This window comes from Heloderma suspectum, chromosome 15, assembly GCF_057233095.1.
Source record: "Heloderma suspectum isolate Gila_16-S chromosome 15, 16-S_ref, whole genome shotgun sequence".
In the NCBI taxonomy this organism is placed as follows: domain Eukaryota; kingdom Metazoa; phylum Chordata; class Lepidosauria; order Squamata; family Helodermatidae; genus Heloderma; species Heloderma suspectum.
The window spans coordinates 1768517-1787224 of record NC_139472.1 but is presented as its reverse complement, the minus strand read 5'-3'; the positions used below and the strand labels follow the sequence as shown (position 1 = coordinate 1787224).

The 18708-nt window shown below is 48.9% G+C and overlaps 1 protein-coding gene across 1 annotated transcript in view; it reads left to right on the top strand.

The window, feature by feature from the left end:
- LOC146335172 (protein-arginine deiminase type-2-like) overlaps positions 1-18708 on the top strand; it is a 45540-nt gene that overhangs the window by 18496 nt on the left and 8336 nt on the right. The window contains exons 8-11 of the mRNA XM_084822029.1: positions 2512-2615; positions 3787-3898; positions 5201-5308; positions 18059-18210. Of these exons, the coding sequence (XP_084678155.1) occupies positions 2512-2615; positions 3787-3898; positions 5201-5308; positions 18059-18210 (476 nt within the window). The remainder of the gene's footprint in view (positions 1-2511; positions 2616-3786; positions 3899-5200; positions 5309-18058; positions 18211-18708) is intronic.

Genomic DNA, 18708 nt, shown 5'->3' with positions numbered 1-18708 from the left:
AAGCCCACGAGGGGGACAGGAGTGCAGTGGCACCCTCCCGCCCACGTTCCCCAGCGGCCGGCATACACGGGCATGCTGCCTCTGATACTGGAGGAGCAAAGAGCCATTAGTAGCCATGGGGAGCCAGTGTTGTCGTGGCCACTTCTGAAGTGTGCCTGCTCATTGTGATAGTTTCCCATAGCCAGACCCTCAAGGAGAGTCCAAAGATGCAGGCAGCCGCGCTGGTCCACATCAGGAACAGGTCTTTTGCAAAGCTGAATTGCCCACTCAAGACCGGGCCACTCCAAAACACTTCGCATTGCGACAGGGGGCCCTAGGTCGTTGCTGGGGAAATCCATCCCCCCACCCCAGCCACTGTGAGGATCGCAGCTCATCACAGAGGGAGCAGGGAAGGAGGGTGGCAGGTGATGTTGGCATCCCTGCTAATAAAAATGTGCCAGATTGGTGTCCCTGGCTCTACTATGCCACTGTTGATAGCCTCATCCTCCATGGATCTATCCAGCCCCCTTTTAAAGCCATCCAAGTTGGCAGCCATCCCTACAACTTGTGGCAGTGAGTTCCACAGTTTAACTCTGCACTGTGTGAAGAAGTCCTTCCTTTGATCTGTCCTGAATCTCCCACCATTCATTCAGCTTCACCATTGGGGTTCTACTATTATGAGAAAGGGCGGAAAAACATCTCCCTATCCACTTCAGGTGCTTCCAGGCAGGGGGCTCCTTGCACTGTCCCATCTTTCCTTCCTTAATGGAGCTTTGTGGATGTGTTTTATTTAGAAATATGCAACCCAATTAGCAGATGGCTAACAAACCTTATATTTTCATGCAGCAACACAGACAGGCCCTCGCAAGTCATGTGCATTAATCAAGAAGTAATTGCTAAACCAATGATCAGTGAAGGATACCATAGTTCACTGCAGGGTTGGGCAAAAGGTTGACCAGGTTCTTCACTAGATCCCTGAGTGATTTGCAGTAGATCATCAAGGGACTCCAATTGTCTAACAACAGCAACAACTGTTTTTGTAACATTTTGTGTTTGTTTTTACATTGGCGTTTATATTGTGTTTTATGTATTTTTTTACATACACTGCTCAGAGACCTTATGATATCAAGCAATATAAGTAGTTTAAATAAATAAATGTTACGATATCAAGCAGTGTATAGGTAGTGTGTATAAATACATAAATAAACAAACAAGCCACTAAAACACACACACACACACACACACACGAGGAAATTAGGTTGCTGAAAAAGAAAGCTAAGGGGAAAACTGGGAGTCGAGTTTTGTGTGAAAGGACTTGTGGGTTTAGTTTTGGTACTGATCACAAAGTCCTGGGCTGAGCATGTGCTCAGAGGCCCTCCGTTCTTTTAATTCTTAGCACGTTCCCATCTGCCCGTGTTAGTGTTGTTTTGCTCCTGGCTCTGACCAGTGGATCCCGGAGTTCTAGTAAAAAAACAACACACAAGGTAGATCCCGCAGGGCTGAAGTCCGCCCGCCCCGGGCTCCTGGAGTGTGCGTGCAGGCACTCCCCGACACGGCCTCCCCACTTGCAGCGAATTCATTCCTCAGCCACCTTTCCTGGTGCGTGATCTGTCCTCTCTCCCTCTGGCAGCCGGTGCAACGTAACTGCTGAAGGAGCTGCTGATGTTATGGCTTGACACATCCGTTCACACTGCTAATGCGCCAGCGTCCTGGTGGCAGTGACCTTTCCTTTCAAGTGCCCCCTCTTTGTTCTCTCTCTGGCCCACAAAGGGACTCCTTAGAGGGTGCAACTCTCCCTGCCTTGCTCTTTTTAGAGCAATATAAATTGGCCCGGAGAAAGGCGATTGGTTTTCAATTAAGCCAAATGGCCTTCTCAGGTTCTCTCTCGCCCGCCCCTGGAATGGCGCACATGACTTCTGCGGGCCCGCGGCTGCATCGCAGCATAAAAATATAACTCCCGTCCACCATCTGCTAATTTGGCGACGTATTTCTAACCAAAAACAAAGGCAGTTGTTGGCCTCATAAATGCATGGCACTATATGGATTTTGGAGTATTTCTAATTGAGACACATCCTTTCCTCAGCTTCTTTGGCCAATCTCACTAGCTTCTTTACCCGCAGGGACCTTTTGCTTCCCTCACAGAAACTGCACTGTCGGTCAACATTCTGTTGCTGACTTTTTCTCTGGGCAGTCGGAATACTGGTGTTGCTTTTAATTCTCCCATGCAGTATTTAGCCCCTTAATTGATTTAACTGTGCGAGCTGGACTCCTGCCAGTTAGCTGTTCGGGACTCCTGCCAGTTAGCTGTTCGGGAGGGGGCTGATTTAGCACACACCTGAATGCTCCTCTTTCCCAGCCAAACGGCTAAATGCACGCACACACACACACACACAAGCTCAGTCCTGGCTGTTGTATGTGCCATCTGTTGAACTGGGACCCCTGGGTGTGCATACCAACCAAGACACTACCATTGTGCATGTATTTATTCACTCACCTTTACGCTGCGTGCCCTTTTTTGCAATCTCTTTACAGGGTATTCCACAGACCCCAATTTTCACAGACACTGTTGTCTTCCGGGTCGCTCCATGGATCATGACCCCGAACATCTTGGCGCCTGTCAGCGTTTTTGTGTGCAGGTAAAGAGCCCGGAAGGCGGAAGGGTGTGGGTGGTGGCGGTACAGGCAACTCACGATAAAGAGCTTACGAGGGGGCGTTTCGAAGGCAACGTTGGCTTGCTGTTGAAATGGGCTTGGCATTCTGAAGCTGGGCTGAATGTCAGGTTTTATGTCTGTGACAGCAAACATATTTTAGAGAGGGGGTTGTTGTTGTTGTTATTCCTGGAAGCAAAGCGCAAACTGCAACTGGGGGACACAGGGTGCAACAGCAAGTGATGGCATATAACAAAAACTACTTTGCGGTCATTACAGTCAATAACAATACTTTTTAATACGGTGCCATCAGTAGCCACTTTACAACGTGCACGAGTACAGGTCTCTGCCACAGTAGGTTCACCATCAGAAATGCTGAGAGAGGGGAAGACGAGGGAGGATGGGAAAGGAACTTGCAGCAGGGGAGAACAGGTGGAACATGCTTTTGTTTCAGTTATGGCTGGGACTAGGTGTTCTGTGGCAGGGATGGGGAACCTTTGGCCCACAGGCTTAATTCGGCCTGCAGAGGCGCGTCTTCCTCCTGTAGGCCCCCAAGTTAGGGGCAGGGCTTGGGGAGGAGGTGGGGAAAGGACTCCTCAAATATATTACGCATCTACTGCATTTTTAAGGTTTTTAAATCTTTGTAAACCGCCCAGCGAGCTTTGGCTATTGTGTGGTGTAGAAAGGGAATAAATGAAATGAAATGTTCTCTCCGATCTGTGATCCAGGGGTCACCCCCACCCTATGTCAGCCTTCGCCAATGTGGTGCCCTCCAGATGTTTAGGACTACAACTCCCATCATCCCTAACCATTGACCATGCTGGCTGGGACTGATAAGAGTATCTCTTTGACAGTATTTATGCATCGCTTATATTAAAGAAATACCTGAGCCATGAACAAAAACAAGTCTTCATACAGAGAACCAGGTTACTTTCCTGGGACCGCCTGCTGGAAGAGGTCTGTTTTCGGTAAAGCCCAGAAGGGTTGGCACCTGTCTAATTTATAGCAGCCAGGAGGTGCTGTCTGGCACATCCGGAGGGCAGCAGCTTGGGGAAGAGTAGACTGCCCCGTGGAATCCCCCCCACCCCAACAGTAAGACACCTGCTGGACCTGAGCAAGACCTCCCATAACAACATCCCCATCTTTCCTCCTCCGTCAGCGTGAAGGATAATTATCTCTTCCTGAAGGAGATCCAGAACTTGCTGACCAAGGCCCAGTGTAAGGTGAACGTTTGCTCACGGTACATGAACCGCGGGGACCGGTGGATGCAGGTGAGCAGGTGCGGGGGGGGGGCGAGTTTGGGGGGAGTATGCTACAGGGGCCCCAACTTAATGGCGATGTGCCTACTTTGTGGACACAAGATTAATTTTTATTTCATTTATTTCTGCCCTCGCAAGGCAGCTTCCTGTAAAACCGTTAAAAGAAATTCCCAGGTTCTGTCCTCGTCTAAAGGATCCCCAAAGGCATGACTCTTTCAATAGCTATTTTAGAAAGGAAAGAAAAAAAGAAGGGGGGAATCAATAAGTAAAGACTCTTCTTCCGCCTACTCCGCTCTACAGGTACAGAAATGGACATGGAGCAATGAACAGAGATGCTGTTCAAGGGGCAATTCCTTGCTAATCCCCCAGCTGAGATCAGCAGTAAGGAATCGAACCTGCAAACAATGAACTTCTATTTGAAGTTGCCAGGGTTGAACTTAAGAACATCAGAAGAGCCCGGCTGGATCAGACCAAAGGCCTTTTTAGTCCAGCATCCTGTTCCCACAGTGGCCAACCAGCTGCCCCAATGGGAAGCCCACTAGCAGGACATGAGCATGACAGCACCCTCCCGCTTATGCTCCCCAGCAACTGGTATACAGAGGCGAACTGGTATGCATACAGCCATCATGACTAGTAGCCATTGACTAGTAGCCAATGGCAGAGGATCAGAGGCAACAGCATGCCTCTGAATATTGGTGGTGCGGGAACGGCAGCAGGAAGGTGGGGCTGTTGCTTTTGAGCCTTGCTTCTGGGCTTCCTGAAGGCATCTGGTTGGCCTCTGTGAAAAACGGTGCTGGATGAGAAAGGCCTTTGGTCCGATTATTTATTATTATTATTATTATTATTATTTACATTTCTATACCGCCCAACAGCCAAAGCGCTCTGGACGGTTTACAAAGATTAAACTGATCCACCACGGCTCTCCTTATGCTCTTTGTGGCATTTGCCCAATGGAATTAACTGGCGAACAGATAGTATAGAAGGCTCTTGGATGTGGAGGAGGGCATTACCCATTAATTAAATTGCCCCCGTTTTAATTCCAGCTATGCATGTATTTATTTAGAGGATTTTTGTCCTGCTCCTCAGGCAAAAAAGAGGCTGCTTGCAAACCATCAAGACAGTTCCTGACTGCAGGTGTACAATCTGAAAAGACACAAGAGGAAAATGGGATGGGGAGGGAAGAGGGAAAACGCAAGTGCTCTTTCAGCAGGGCTGGAAACGTGAGCATAAAGGGCCCCTGTGCTGCTGGCTAGGAAGGATTCATGTCTGTGATGCTTGGGAAGTAGGCCTTGCTGATTCTCCTTCCCTCGGCAGGATGAAATAGAGTTTGGCTATATCCATGCCCCTCACAAACGCTTCCCGGTGGTTCTGGACTCCCCGAGGGATGGAGGCCTCCGAGATTTTGCCGTCAAAGAGATTTTGGTAAGCACTCCTTCTTTGTCCTTGCGCTGGAGTGTGCAATGATCCTGAATTCTCTTGTGTGAAGGAGAGTTGCAAGGGGGACCCTAGTCAGTGATGGGGACATAGCGGTGACGCTTAAATCCGACATGTGCCGGAGCAGAAGGGAGGCATGGTGATGCCCACCAGGCTTGGCAGCTGGATCGGAGAGCTCTGGCGAGACGCAAACTGGACCGCAAAATCCCGAACGTGTTTGGAAAGAGATCGTGTGCAATGGCGAAGGAAAGAGGAGTGCCTGCACTGCTAACAGCATGGCCTTGCATACACAGCAAGTGGCAAAATGCGGGAGGGGACCGCTGGTGTCTCCAGACTGGGGATATTTACTCGTCTGCGATGGTGGCCGGACCTGGTCTCTTTCTCCCAACCCCCAGGCAGTTTCTCTGGACAAGGAGTGCGCAACCGGATAGCCTCAGTCACAAAGACAAGAAAGGACGTGATTAAGCAGGGGAGACAGCAGGAGGTTGGTGCAGAACCCGCAGGAGAACTCGGCTAAAGAATGAGCTTTTAATGGTGCCATTTCGCTGTGCCAGGCCCTGCCAGCCTCCTCTGCTCAGTTCCCCTTTGAAGGGACACAGCTGAGAGGCGGCTTTGCCAGGCGGCATCTATTCCTAATCTGGCAGGTTAGTTTCTCGCCTGCCTCCTAAATGTTGAGATTGCTCACAGTAAGCAGGGATCTGTGCCGTCCAGTGGGGCATTTCAAGATCGGGGAAGGGCCGTCTTAACAGGCCCAGGTCCACTCATCGGGGGAGAATGGACATTTTAGGCCAGCCTTCCCTAGTCTGGGGGATACTGGGAGTTGTAGTCCAACACATCTAGCAGGCACCCGGTTTGGGAAGGCTGCTTCAGAGCAGGGAAAGGGGAGAAAATTCCATTCACATTTGAATGCAAATTTACTTCACTTTGCACTTTTAAACTGAACGTGAATTCTTCAAAATTCACACTTTTCTGAATTTTGCAGTGGAGTTATACAATATATACATTTTTTTGCAAGCAGTTTTCCTAATATAATGATTTTTTAATGTTCTTTTCCCTAATATACACATATTTGTGTGCATTTTTTAAATTGTTGACCAATAAATGCATATAAAGAAGTGTATATTATGGAAAAGAAAATTCATAAACTCATAATATTTGGAAAATTGCTTGCCAAAAGAAGGGTATATTTCTTTATTTTTCTTATTTATTATACTTATATTCCACCTTTTTTCCTGCAAGGAACCCAAGGCAGTGTACATAATCATCCTCCTCTTCATTTTATCCTTACAACAACCCTGCGAGGTAAGTTAGGCTGAGCCAGGGACTGGCCCAAAGTCACCCAGTGAGCTTCATGGCCGAGTGGGGGCTAGAACCTGGATCTCCCAAGTCCCAGTCCAACATTTTAACCACTGCACCACGCTAGCTCTCCATTTAGGCAAAAAATGCATACAAAAATTCACGAATTAGGAGAAATGTGCACATAAATGCTGATGAATTTTCAAGCAAGAAAAACAGTCTCATCGTTCAGGATGAATGGAGAAATTCTCAAAGTTCAAGATGAATAGAAATTAAGATTGGAAAAATGAGAAACAGAGTGAAAGCGAGGTTGACACATTTGTCCATCTCTACTTTAGGGATAGGACACTCGAGAGATAAAGCGTCAGCAATGGGTATGGCATTTCAAACTGGTCGATAATCCACCAACAGAATGCGTCAGTCAACGTCAGCTAACGACGGGCAGAAACCTTGCCAGCCATTCAGGAAAGGTATAGCAAAAGCGGCAAGGTGAGCAATGCTTCAGTTAGCCCTTCCTCCTTGCCCCCAAAATGGATCCATACACACTGTGAGGTTGCGACACCCCTGAAACCTGGGGGAGCACGTGCGTTTGCCGCATCTGTGGCCACGAGGCGCCACCCCGCGTCGCTTCTGCGGCGGTGCCAGTAAACAGAGACGGGCGCGAGGCGCCGGTGGTATTACAGCCCATGAACGGCTCCTTTTTCCCTCCGTGCCCGCTCAGAGAAGGTCAATTGCTTTTAAATGTGGCAAAATCTATCATTTATCATGCCTCGAATGAGTACAGGCAGTCCCAGATTTGTCATGCGGGACAGGAATACCACGCTGATCTCTCACTCGCTCTCTTTGCAAATCTATATGTAAAAGAACTGGGCACCTACCTCTATGTGCACTCTCTTTAAAGAAGAAGAAGAAGATACATAGCATTTAGAAAAGCAATTTCAGACTCCAGAGCAGCTAAACATATTATATTCCAATCTTTGGCTTTGAAGCATCCTCTAATCCCCCCTACTATCTTTTCCCATCTCATTTTCCAGATGGGACATTTTAGCTGAATATTCCCTCCACCCCGCTAGCGAGGTGGCTGTGCGTCCGTAAGCCCTTAGGGGCCCACTTAATGGAAAACAAGAGGAGAGGATTAATTTCTTGGAGGAGGAGGACTTGGCAAAACCAGAAGGGCTACAGGTCCTCCCATGATGCTCAACCCAGGCCACTGAGAGAAGGAACTTGGAACTTAGCGGGTCATTTTCTACAAATTCCAGGGCTTCAGAGGCCGCTTTCCCCTTGCAAGCCCCAGTAATTGATGCCTTTGAGGCCAATAGCAAAGTCACAGAAATTTCAGAAGAGACCAAGGGAGGGGCCTTAACTCTCTTCCAGTCTAGAAATGCCTCCGCCATTTTGTGTCAGGGAATTTAGCTCTCTGTTGGATTTAGAATCATCTGTAGAAAATGAACTAGAGACATTCCTGTTTACCTACTGAGAGCCTCAACAGTTCCCTTGCCCTCTGGGCTTCGAAATGAAGGCTTGAATCTTCTTCCTCTTTAGATAGCTCTTAAAAGCCTGCATCCCATCTGATCTTACCCCCGCCCCCAAACGATCTTCTGAAAAACAGACTTTTCACCTTGGGTACTGCTTGTGGGCTACGTTAGGTATTTATTTCATTTATGTCCCACCTTTCTACTGAAAAAATGGCACTCACGGCAGCTAACACAAATAAAAGAACAGAATGAAAACAGGTCTTGGTTAAAACACACACTAGAAACAAACCAAAGCACAACAAGAAGAAACAAATAGACAGCATCCAACCAGTTAGAGTAACAGATCAGCTTATTTGCCAAAGGCGTGCCTGAATAAAAATGGATTTGCCTGCCAGCGGAAAGACAACAGAGAGGGAGCCAATCTAGCCTCCCTCAGCAAGGAGTTCCAGAGACTGGGAGCAGCCACCGAAAAGGCCTTCTCTCGAGTCCCCGCCAAACGTGCCTTCAGTGGCAGCAGGACTGAGAAATCATAAAACCCGGCAGGTTCGTATCTGTTGAAGACTGCATCCCTAAGAAATATCAAGGTTTAATTGGACATCTCTTGGTTACAGTGCAACTTTTAATACTGAGACAGTGGAAATGAAACCAAACTTCTCCTCTTGAGAGAATGGCTGTGTAAAACATGGCCTACCGGGCAGATGAGCAAACAGATGGCATGTCAGAACATAGCAATGGAGAACCTGCATGTGGTTCTCCAGTCTCGGGAACATGTTTGGGACCAAAAGAAGCCAAGTGAAATTCCTGGGTGGAATTTTGGAGCTGGTGTAGCTTAATTTGACTTTTTGCAGGAGCTTTCATGGGCTGGAGCTTAAGTTCTCCCTAGTCCACGAAGCCCCAATCAGTCTGTTAAACATTAAGCTGCCTGAAACATCTTTGTTGTTGTAACTTTGCCGATTCTTTTCACTGACGGGGATGGTTCCAAACAACCTTTCTTCAGTTTTGCCCAAGAACCAAACGCACGTAGGGGATCAGACTTCTGACTAACAAAGAGACAGATCCTTTATAAGAGGAAAGACACCCCCCCCCCCAATTGGACTTGGCTGCAGTCAGTTTTCCACCTCCTGGAAGCAAAATGCAGGCCGCTAATCCCCACGAATGTGCGGAGGACGCAGGGGGAGGAACCAAGGAGCAACACGAAAAGAAGGTTCCATTCTCACACCTCCTGCCACCACTTCCTTCTCGAAGTAAGCAGAAACCAAAGGCACTTATCCAATGCATCCTCATTCCTGTTAAATCATCTTTATGACAGCTTTCATCTTCTCACTCTACCAGCCAGAATTTGTGCCTTTTGAGCATGCAAGAGGATGTGCCCCCCTCTTCTCTTCTCTTCTCTTCTCTTCTCTTCTCTTCTCTTCTCTTCTCTTGCCAAGTGTGTCTTCCTGGTGGAAGACACACTTGGACAGGCGTCTCCGCACACTATGCTCTGCCCATCTTGCATTTTGAGCGAACAGAGCTCAAAGAGGACAGAGGAAGAAACTGAAGCTAATGGTGTTCCTTATTTATTTTGTTTCATTTCCAAGCGTATATCCCTCCTGATCCTGTGGATTTTTGCCAAATGTCCCACAATCCCATTCTTAAATTATAATATGGCAACAAAAGCAACTGTCAGGCGATGCAAGAGCAGAGACACTAGCACAACTTCCCCCAATGTGGCGGCCCCCAGATGTATTGGACTGCGATGTCCATCATCCCCAGGTGGTATGCCCATTGGCTGAGGATGATAGGAGTCCAACACGTCTGGAGAGTGCCCAGTTGGGAAGGCTAGGGGAGCCCTTAAAACATGAGCCCTTAAAACGGCAGCAGCAGGTTAGGACTCAAAGCCTGGCAAATAAAACCCCCTTTGCCCAGCATCAAAAGCTTAGCAGGTCAAGTGCCAGGTGAGCCTCCGCTGGGGAGGACATGGTGCCACAACTGAAAAGGCTCTTCCCTGTTCCTACCCACCTTAACCTCTGACCATGGAGGCATGCGAAGAAGGACCTTTGGCTACAATCGTAATAACCAGGCAGCTTCTTGCAGTCTTTTGTCCTTGGATTCACAAACTTTGTTGCTAACTTTCAGAGCCGTTAATAATAATTTTTAAAAGCTCACTCAGGTTCAAGCAGATTAAAGCTGCAATCCAAGATGCTCTTACCTGGGAGTAAGTGCCACTGAGCTCAGCGAGGCTTACTTCTGACTAGACATGCACAGGAGTGTGCTGTAATCGTGTCTCTGTCTTACAGAATGGGAAATGGAGATGCAGAGAGAGGATTGGGATGAATGGAAGTAAGTTATGGATTGACGCACAACCAGTCCATACCTTGACTCGAAAGTGACTTGGCCCCACAAGCTGGGGAAGGAGCCCTGAGATTTGGGTCACATGACACCAGCCTAGTGTGCGTTGTTCTTACCTCACCGAGACATCCGACAAACAAGAACGAGATCTTGGGGTTGTGGTGGACAGTTTGATGAATATGTGGACCCAGTGTGTGGCTGCTGTGAAAAAGGCAAACTCCATGTCAGGCATAATTAGGAAAGGAATTGAGAATAAAACTGCCGAGATTATACTGCCCTTATATAAATCTATGCTGTGACCACATTTGGAATCCTGTGTACGGTTCTGCTCACCACACCTAAAAAAAACCATACTGTAGAGCTGGAAAAAATGCAGAAAAGGGCAACTAAAATGATCAAGGGGCTGGAGCATCTCCCCTATGAGAGAAGGATGCAACAGCTGGGATTGTTTAGGCTGGAAAAAAGGAAGGTAAGAGGAGACGTGATAGAGGTGTACAAAATTATGCCTGGTGTGGAGAATGTGGATAGGGAGACATTTTCTCCCTCTCCCATAATACTAGAACCCGGGGTCATCCGATTAAGCTGATGGGTGGGAGATTCAGGACAGATCAAAGGAACGACTTCTTCATACAGCGCGTAGTTAAACTACGGAATTCCCTTCCACAAGATGTTGTGATGGCCACCACTTTGGGCAGCTTTAAAAGGAGATAGTAGGAGAAGGCTATCAATGGCGACTAGTCCTGATGGCTACATGCTACCTATGTACACCAACTGCTGGGGAACATGGGCGGGAGGGTGCTGTTGCACTCGTGTCCTGCTTGTGGGCTTCCCATGGGCAGCTGGTTCTCCACTGTGTGAACAGAATGCTGGACTTGATGGACCCTGGGTCTGAGCCACCATGGCTCTTATGTTCTTGAACATCCATTTTAAAAAAACCCTCCGCCCCGGGAAAGTTTAGCCTTGAGAAGAGAAGACTGAGGGGAGATAGGATAGCACTCTTCAAGTACTTGAAAGGTTGTCCCAGAGAGGAAGGCCTGGACCTCTTCTTGATCATCCCAGAGTGCAGGACACAGAATCATGGGCTCAAGCGACAGGAAGCCAGATTCCGGCTGAACATCAGGAAAAACGTCCTGACTGTTAGAGCAATACAACAATGGAACCCATTCCCCAGGGAAGCGGTGGGCTCTCCCACACTGGAGGCATTCAAGACGAGGCTGGACAGCCATCTGTCAGGGATGCTCTGACTTGGATTCCTGCACTGAGCAGGGGGTTGGACTCGAGGGTCTTGTAGGCCCCTTCCAACTCTACCATTCTATGATTCTATGAAATCCAGTCTTTGTCACCATATCCTGACTCGCTCCTCTGTTTCTAAATAAAAAAGTGACTGGGTTGCAGTGAGCAGCTGATACACTGCTCTCTTTGCCACTCCCTGCCGCTCAGCAAGACTTTGCCATCCTCATACCACAGACTCACAGGATGACAGATGGCTTTTGGCCTCAGACATGAGCCATCCCAGATACCCTCGAACGAGAAAAACAGAGCCATCGCCACCTCGCTGGGTGTTCGGTTGGGATTACTGAATGATTCAGGATTAAGGCAATGAAATTAATATCCTGAGTCATTCTGATATCTATTTGGGGTAGCAGCGGAGGAGGATTCATGCAGGGCGCTGTTGTAATGTTATCCAGGCTTGCGGTTTTCTCCAATGGCTTCCTGCTCATCCCTAACCGGACAGCGTTCCAAGCCCACAAGATCTTCAAGGAAAAGAGCTGTTTTGTCCAAGGAAGGGTGACGGCATTCACTTCTTTCCTGGACTTGAGATGAAGCTGTCAACCTGTCATCTGCTTTGAGTGGGGTTGGCGCAATCGCGAAAGCATCTCCTGGCAGCAGGGGGGGAAATAAATGCCCTTCCATAATGCCCTTTGACATACCTTCCAGTAACCTAATCGTGGGGATGCGGTTACGCCTCGCAAACGGGGTTCAAACAGCCCAGTTTACCACAGGGCCGTTTCCCAAGGCTGGCCGTGGACCGGAGCCCCTTCCTCGACTTTGAGTGGTTGTCTCTCTCGCCAGCCTCTGTCTACCATGCCTGCCCCGTCTGCGGGTTTGCGCCTCGCACGTGCATTCGTGGGCAGCTCCTCTGCGCCCGTATCAGGATACCTCCCTGCCTGCAACCTTCACTCCTCCGGCTCCACCGCCCTGGAGGTCTCTTGCTCCCTTCAGCATCTCCACCCTTTCTTCTTTGCTGCCGCTTATGCCTGGGACTCCCTCCTGGCACACCATTGCAACGCTGCCTGTCCAGCTATCGATTTATCTCTTTTCTCCTCCTTCAGATAGCTCCTCAAACCCGCCTCTTTTCTAAATCCTTTGGAATCGGACCCTCCGCGGTTCCCTTTCCCCTGGCCCCGCCCCTTTCCCTTGGGCCCACCCCTTCCCTGAGTCCACCAATTGTTGGGTGATTTCCCAGCTTTTTCCCCATGTCCTCCACATTCTAAACCATTGAAATGCCCCTTAAGGCCGATTGACAGGCAGCAAGAGCTTTAAGCTAAAATATGCAGGTGTTCGGGGTGTATTGGCCCTGCCCCTTTTGCCTTCGGCCCCACCCACCACTGAGATGTAGCCCCGGAGAGCTTCTTTGATCTTGGATTTGGCCCTTGTGCTGAGAGAGGTTCAACACCCCCCGCGCTTATGGAATCTCTGCTGAGTTTTCATTTGGGGGGTTCTGTCTGCGTCATTTCCGTTCATAGATTCCTCTGTGTGACCCATGAGTCAACTCAGTGGTAGAGCCCCTGCTTTGCACGCAGAAGGTCCCAGGTTCAATCCCCAGCATCTCCAGATATCAAGATGCAGGATCACTGATAGGTTATGCCTTAACGGATTGGCTACACTTTTAAGGGAGAGGCTGTAGCTCAGTGGTAGAGCCCACTTTTTACATTAAAAAGGTCCCGTATTCAGTCCCCGGCATCTCCAGGTAGAACTAGGAAAGACCTCTGGTCTGAAACCCTGGAGAGCCACTGCTGCCAGTCAGTGTCGACAATATTGGGCTGGATAAGGCAGCTTCTGGTGGTCCTGTTGTTCCCAGCTGACCTGTACAGCTGATGAGGACCAGCCTACACTCACCAGGTTTCTGTCTTCCTGCTGGGGTATATAAGACGGCCTTCCCCAATCTGATGCCCTTCAGATGGGAGTTGGACTGCAACGCCTATCATTCCCAGCCAGGTTTGGTAGAAGCTCAGGAAGCTGCTATTTGTCCATTAGCTGAGCACTTCAGGCTGAGCACAGTGCGGGGCTCCTGCTCCATGTCCCTCAAGCCTCTGTGCGAAAATGGGCGGCTTCATATAAAACGTTGAACCTCCGTTGTGTCTATGGAGGCACATGTGCTGCTGCTTCCCGCTGCCCCCCTGCAGGACAACTCCTCCTTTGCTTTCCCGTTCGGGACACAGATCTTCAAAATCATTTGAACTGCAGGTTCCAGACCTGCTACTTGCATGTCCTTCTGGTGTCGACTTGAATCCACAGCATCTCAGCCCTGCAGCAAGACGGGCGCTCCGCAGCAGTTGCCAGCTTCTAGCTTCCAGCACTTCAGACAGCTTTCTCGGCTAAAGTTTTCCTCCAGCATCACCACCACCAGGACCGAGGAGGGATCTGTTCAGGTCCTCGTCCTCTTGGGCAGGACTGGTGGGCTGCTAATAGTCCCTTGGCCTTGGAGACATACTCAGATCAGTGGCTTCTGTGGGCATTTCATGGGGAGAGAGCCACTGTGGTGTAGTGGTGAGAGTGCTGGGCTGGGACTTGGGAGATCTGGGTTCGAGTCCCCCTTCAGCCATGGAGCTCACTGGGTGACTTTGGGCCAGTCACTGACTCTCAGCCTAACCCACCTCACAGGGTTGTTGTGAGGATAAAATGGAGAGGAGGAGGATCAGGTAAGCCACCGTGGGTTCCTTGCAAGAGGAAAAAAAGTGGGATTTAAATGTAATAACACATAAAATAAAATACAATTGTATGCTCAGTGTAGACCTCTGTGGGGTGCCCACATGTGGTTGTAATTTAAAGGCGAGGAGCCTCTATGGCAAGTGTGAAGAACCTCAGGCCTGTGGGCCAAATCTGGCCTCCAGGATTCTCCAGAGGGCCGCACGCCCTTCCCTTGGCCTCAGTCCTTTTCCCCTGACCACCACTGGGTAGTTTTCCAGCTTTGGTGCGGTTCCCCCCCCCCCAACTGTACAAGGTCTAAAATGCCTCTCCTGAGGCTGAGTTACTGGCAGGAAGATCTTTAAGCTAAAAAGTGCTGGCATTTTAGCCACGCCCCCTTTGCCTTCAGCCCCGCCCACCACTGGAATGTGGCTCCCGAGAGCTACTCCGCAATGGGATCCAGCCCTTGGGCCAAAAGAGATTCTGCATCTCTGCTCTTTGGCAAGGCTAGGCAACCTGGCGCCCTCCAAACGTTTTGGACTACAGTTCCTGTGAGCCCCAGCCAGCATGGCCAATGATGGGGGGTTGTGGGAGTTGTAGTCCAAAACATCCGGAGGGCGGAGCAGGTTGCTTAGCCCTGCTGTGTGGTGTGGGGCTAAGCAGAGTCAGCGTGTGTGTGCCGCGGGAACATCCAGTGGTTCCACTTGCAGTTTTCCGGTTGTTGTCTGCGCAGTTTAAGTCCCACCCAGATACGGGCAGGAGCTCGGAATGGGCAAGGCGAAGCCATTGCTCAGGCTAGGGCTGGGAGTCATCCCGGGAAGCTGGTTGGTGGGAGATTCAGGACAAAGGTGGGAGATTCGGGACAAAGCAAGGACTTCTTCACACAGCACGGAGTTAAAGTGTGAAATTTGCTTCCGGAAGACGTAGTGATGGCTACCAATTTGGGTGCCTTTAAAAGGGGGTTGGACAAATTCCTGGAGAAGGCTATCAATGGCCACTAGTCCTGAGAGCTCTGTGCTCCCTCCAATATCAGAGGCAGTGTGCCTATGCACGCCAGTTGCTGGGGAGCATGGGCGGTAGGGTGCTGTTGCACTCCTGCCCTGCTTGTGGGTTCCTGGTCGGCAGCTGGTTGGCCACGGTGTGAAGAGAATTCTGGGCTGGATGGTCCCTCGGTCTGATCCAGCAGGGCTCTTCTGATGTTCTTAAGAGGTGCAGATGCACCTCCTTTCCTTGCCCAGTGAAGTTCCACTATTTTCAGCACCACTGTGTGACGTTAATAGCAAGAGTGCCTCTGAGCACATGTCATTTCTTTACGTAATTCTTTACACCCACCTTCCTCAACCTGGCACCCTCCAGATATTTTGGGATTGAAGCTGGGGAAGGAAGGTCAACTCTCCCCTCCCCACATGCTGCAACACCCCCCTAAAAAAATCTTCCCCACATCACAAATATGTTTTTGGCGGGGGGGGCGGGGTTCATATAAATGACCATATGCAGATTGGTTCCCTGTGGGCTCCAGTTCTCAAATCTTTTAGGAGCCAGCAACCCCCCTGTGCTTGGGTTTCCCTGGCAGCCTCCCACCCTACAGGCAGATGCAAACAGCCAGTGTATTATCATGTGCTGAGCAGATTAAAGGAAATTCAGAACAGCGGCCCCTCCGCCCCGTTTCACTCTGCCTGATGCCTCCAAACAGGGCTTATGTGGGATTTAAATGGCTCTGAGAGATCAGGCCGGGCCTCGCTGCAGGCTCATTTCTTGCTTATTAGCACAGTATTGTGACAAGTATATTTGCCCGCCTGTTAGTCAAGGGCAGCTTCTGCTTCTCACCTTTGGTGAGATGACATTTTAGGCTGCATCAATAGAAGCACAGTTTCAAAATCACGGGAAGTGATGGTTCCACTCTACTGTGCACCCATCAGACCTCGCCTGGAATACTGTGCCCAGTTTTGGATGCCACACTTTAAGAAAAATTCAAATAAATTGGAGCGAGTTCAGAGAAGGGCAACAAAGATGATCAGGGGACTAGAAGCAAAGTCCTACGAGGAAAGGTGGAAGGAACTGGGTGTGTTTAGTCTTCAGAAGAGATGACTGAGGGGGGATGCGAGAGCACTTCTCAAGTACCTAAAGGGTTGTCACACAGAAGAGGGACGCAACTTTTTCTTGATCATCCAAGAACACAGGACACGAAATAACCGGCTTAAGTTGCAGGAAGGCAGATTTCGGTTGAACATCAGGAAAAACATCCTAGCGGTTTGAGCAGTCAAACAATAGAACCATCTGCCTAGGGAGGTGGAGGTCTTCAGGCAGAGACTGGACAGCCATCTGTCAGGGATGCTTTCAACTAGATTCCTGGGCTAAGCAGGGGATGGGTTTGATGGCCTAAATGGCCCCCTTCCAACTCTGTGATTCTATGACATGATCACCCCTTCCTGCAGTTTCTGTCTTTTATTTCCTTTCTGTTATTCGGCAATATTTTTTGTTTCTTTCGTCGTTATTTACAATGACAAACAACCACATCAAATTTAAATCTAGTTGTTGACAGAGGGGTCTAGTCCATTTAATGTTTGCTCCACTTTACGGACAAAAATATAGGTGGAATCCGTTGGCTGCTTGGGGTTTTCTTTATGACTCTTCAGAACAGCAAATTATATTTCATCTCTTTTCCATAACCTGAGGAAAGGCTTTGACAGATATTGCAATGTATGTCTCTGATTTGTATATACAATAAAATCATGCCAGATTATATAAAATCGGATTATTTTGACTCTGCCTTTAGCAAATTCCAGTTGGTAAGTCCATTTTTCTGCCATGGCTATTTGTCACAAGACCATGTGCCAAGTTCTGCAGTTTTCTAACTTGGAGCTATGACTCTGCTAGCTCCCAACAGCATGAACACACTTAATTCCTTAGATGTCATTTTGGCATTTTGTTCTTCCCATATTGTTAATGGAGCCAATGCTGATGTAAGCTATATAGTCTGATGTTTGCTTTAACATCTATTCCTGCTTTTGATCTGGGCCACCACTGGACTACAATAAAAACAAAAGCACAGAACTACTACTATTTATTTATTTCATTTCTCTACCGTCTAAGAGCCAAAGCTCTCTGGGCCGTTCACAAAAATTAAAACCACAAAGCACAGCATAAAGCAATATAAAATATGAAAGCTTAAAACTACAATAGAAAAGTACAACCAGAATAAAACCTAGCCGCAATGCAGAGATTTAAAATACAGATTTAAAACACCAGAGCTAAGAGACTAGGAAGCTAAAATGCTGGGAGAATAAAAAGGTCTTCACCTGGCACCAGAAGAACAACATAGGCACTAGATGAGCCTCTCTAGGGAGCTTGTAACACAGCCAGGGTGCCACAGCAGAAAAGGCCCTCTTCCTGGTAGCCACCCACCTCACTTCCTTTGGCAGGGGCTCCCAGAGAAAGACCTTCAAAAGCAAAAGCACAGAGAGCTTCGGCTATTGGGTGGTATAGAAATGTAATAAATCAATACTAAAAACATATATACCCGTCCTAGCTACTGAGGGGGACAAGGCACTGAACGTCTCACCCATCTGGAAACTCCATCTCATGTAGCCACCGTAGATACAGCAGACGGAGGACAGGACTTCGTTCCTTTCCAAAATGTTTGGTGCCTGCTCTCTAACATCATTCGTAGTAGGCTCTCTGTAGCCAACGTGTGTAAGAGACTTCTCATTTGTTTGCTTCCCGGCAGGGCCCAGATTTTGGCTACGTGACAAGGGAACCGCTCTTTGAAGTGGTCACCAGTTTGGACTCCTTTGGGAATTTGGAAGTCAGCCCACCAGTGACTGTCAGCGGAAAGGAATACCCTTTGGGGAGGATCCTGGTTGGAAGCAGCTTCCCCACGTAAGAGAGATTTGGCAAACACCGTTGAGGGTTCTTTTTTTAAGACTGGGCAGCCTGAACATCTGGGAAAATAGGTGAAATATGCCTTCGACTGTGATTCTCTGTTCGCTGATGTGCCCAACCTGGCGGCTTCCAGATGTGTTGGACTATGACTCCTATCATCCATGGCCATGCTGGCTGGGGAAGATGGGAGTTGAAGACCAACACGTGTGGAGGGTGCCAGGCAGACCTAGAGTGGCATCACTTGACTTTCTATACATTGCACTGGAAGTGAAGTCTAACAAAAGCATTCCAGTTTCCAGGGGAAGTTCACCACCCAGGCTGTGACGGTGTGTGACTCTGCCAACTTTTAAAACAAAATGTCTTCAGAGCAGGACTATTGAACTTGAGGCCCATGGGCCACATCCCCTAGATGGCTGCACCCCTTCCTTTTCCCTTGACCGCCGACCGTTCGGTGGTTTCCAGACTTTTCCGTGGTGGTTTCCCCCATTCTAAACA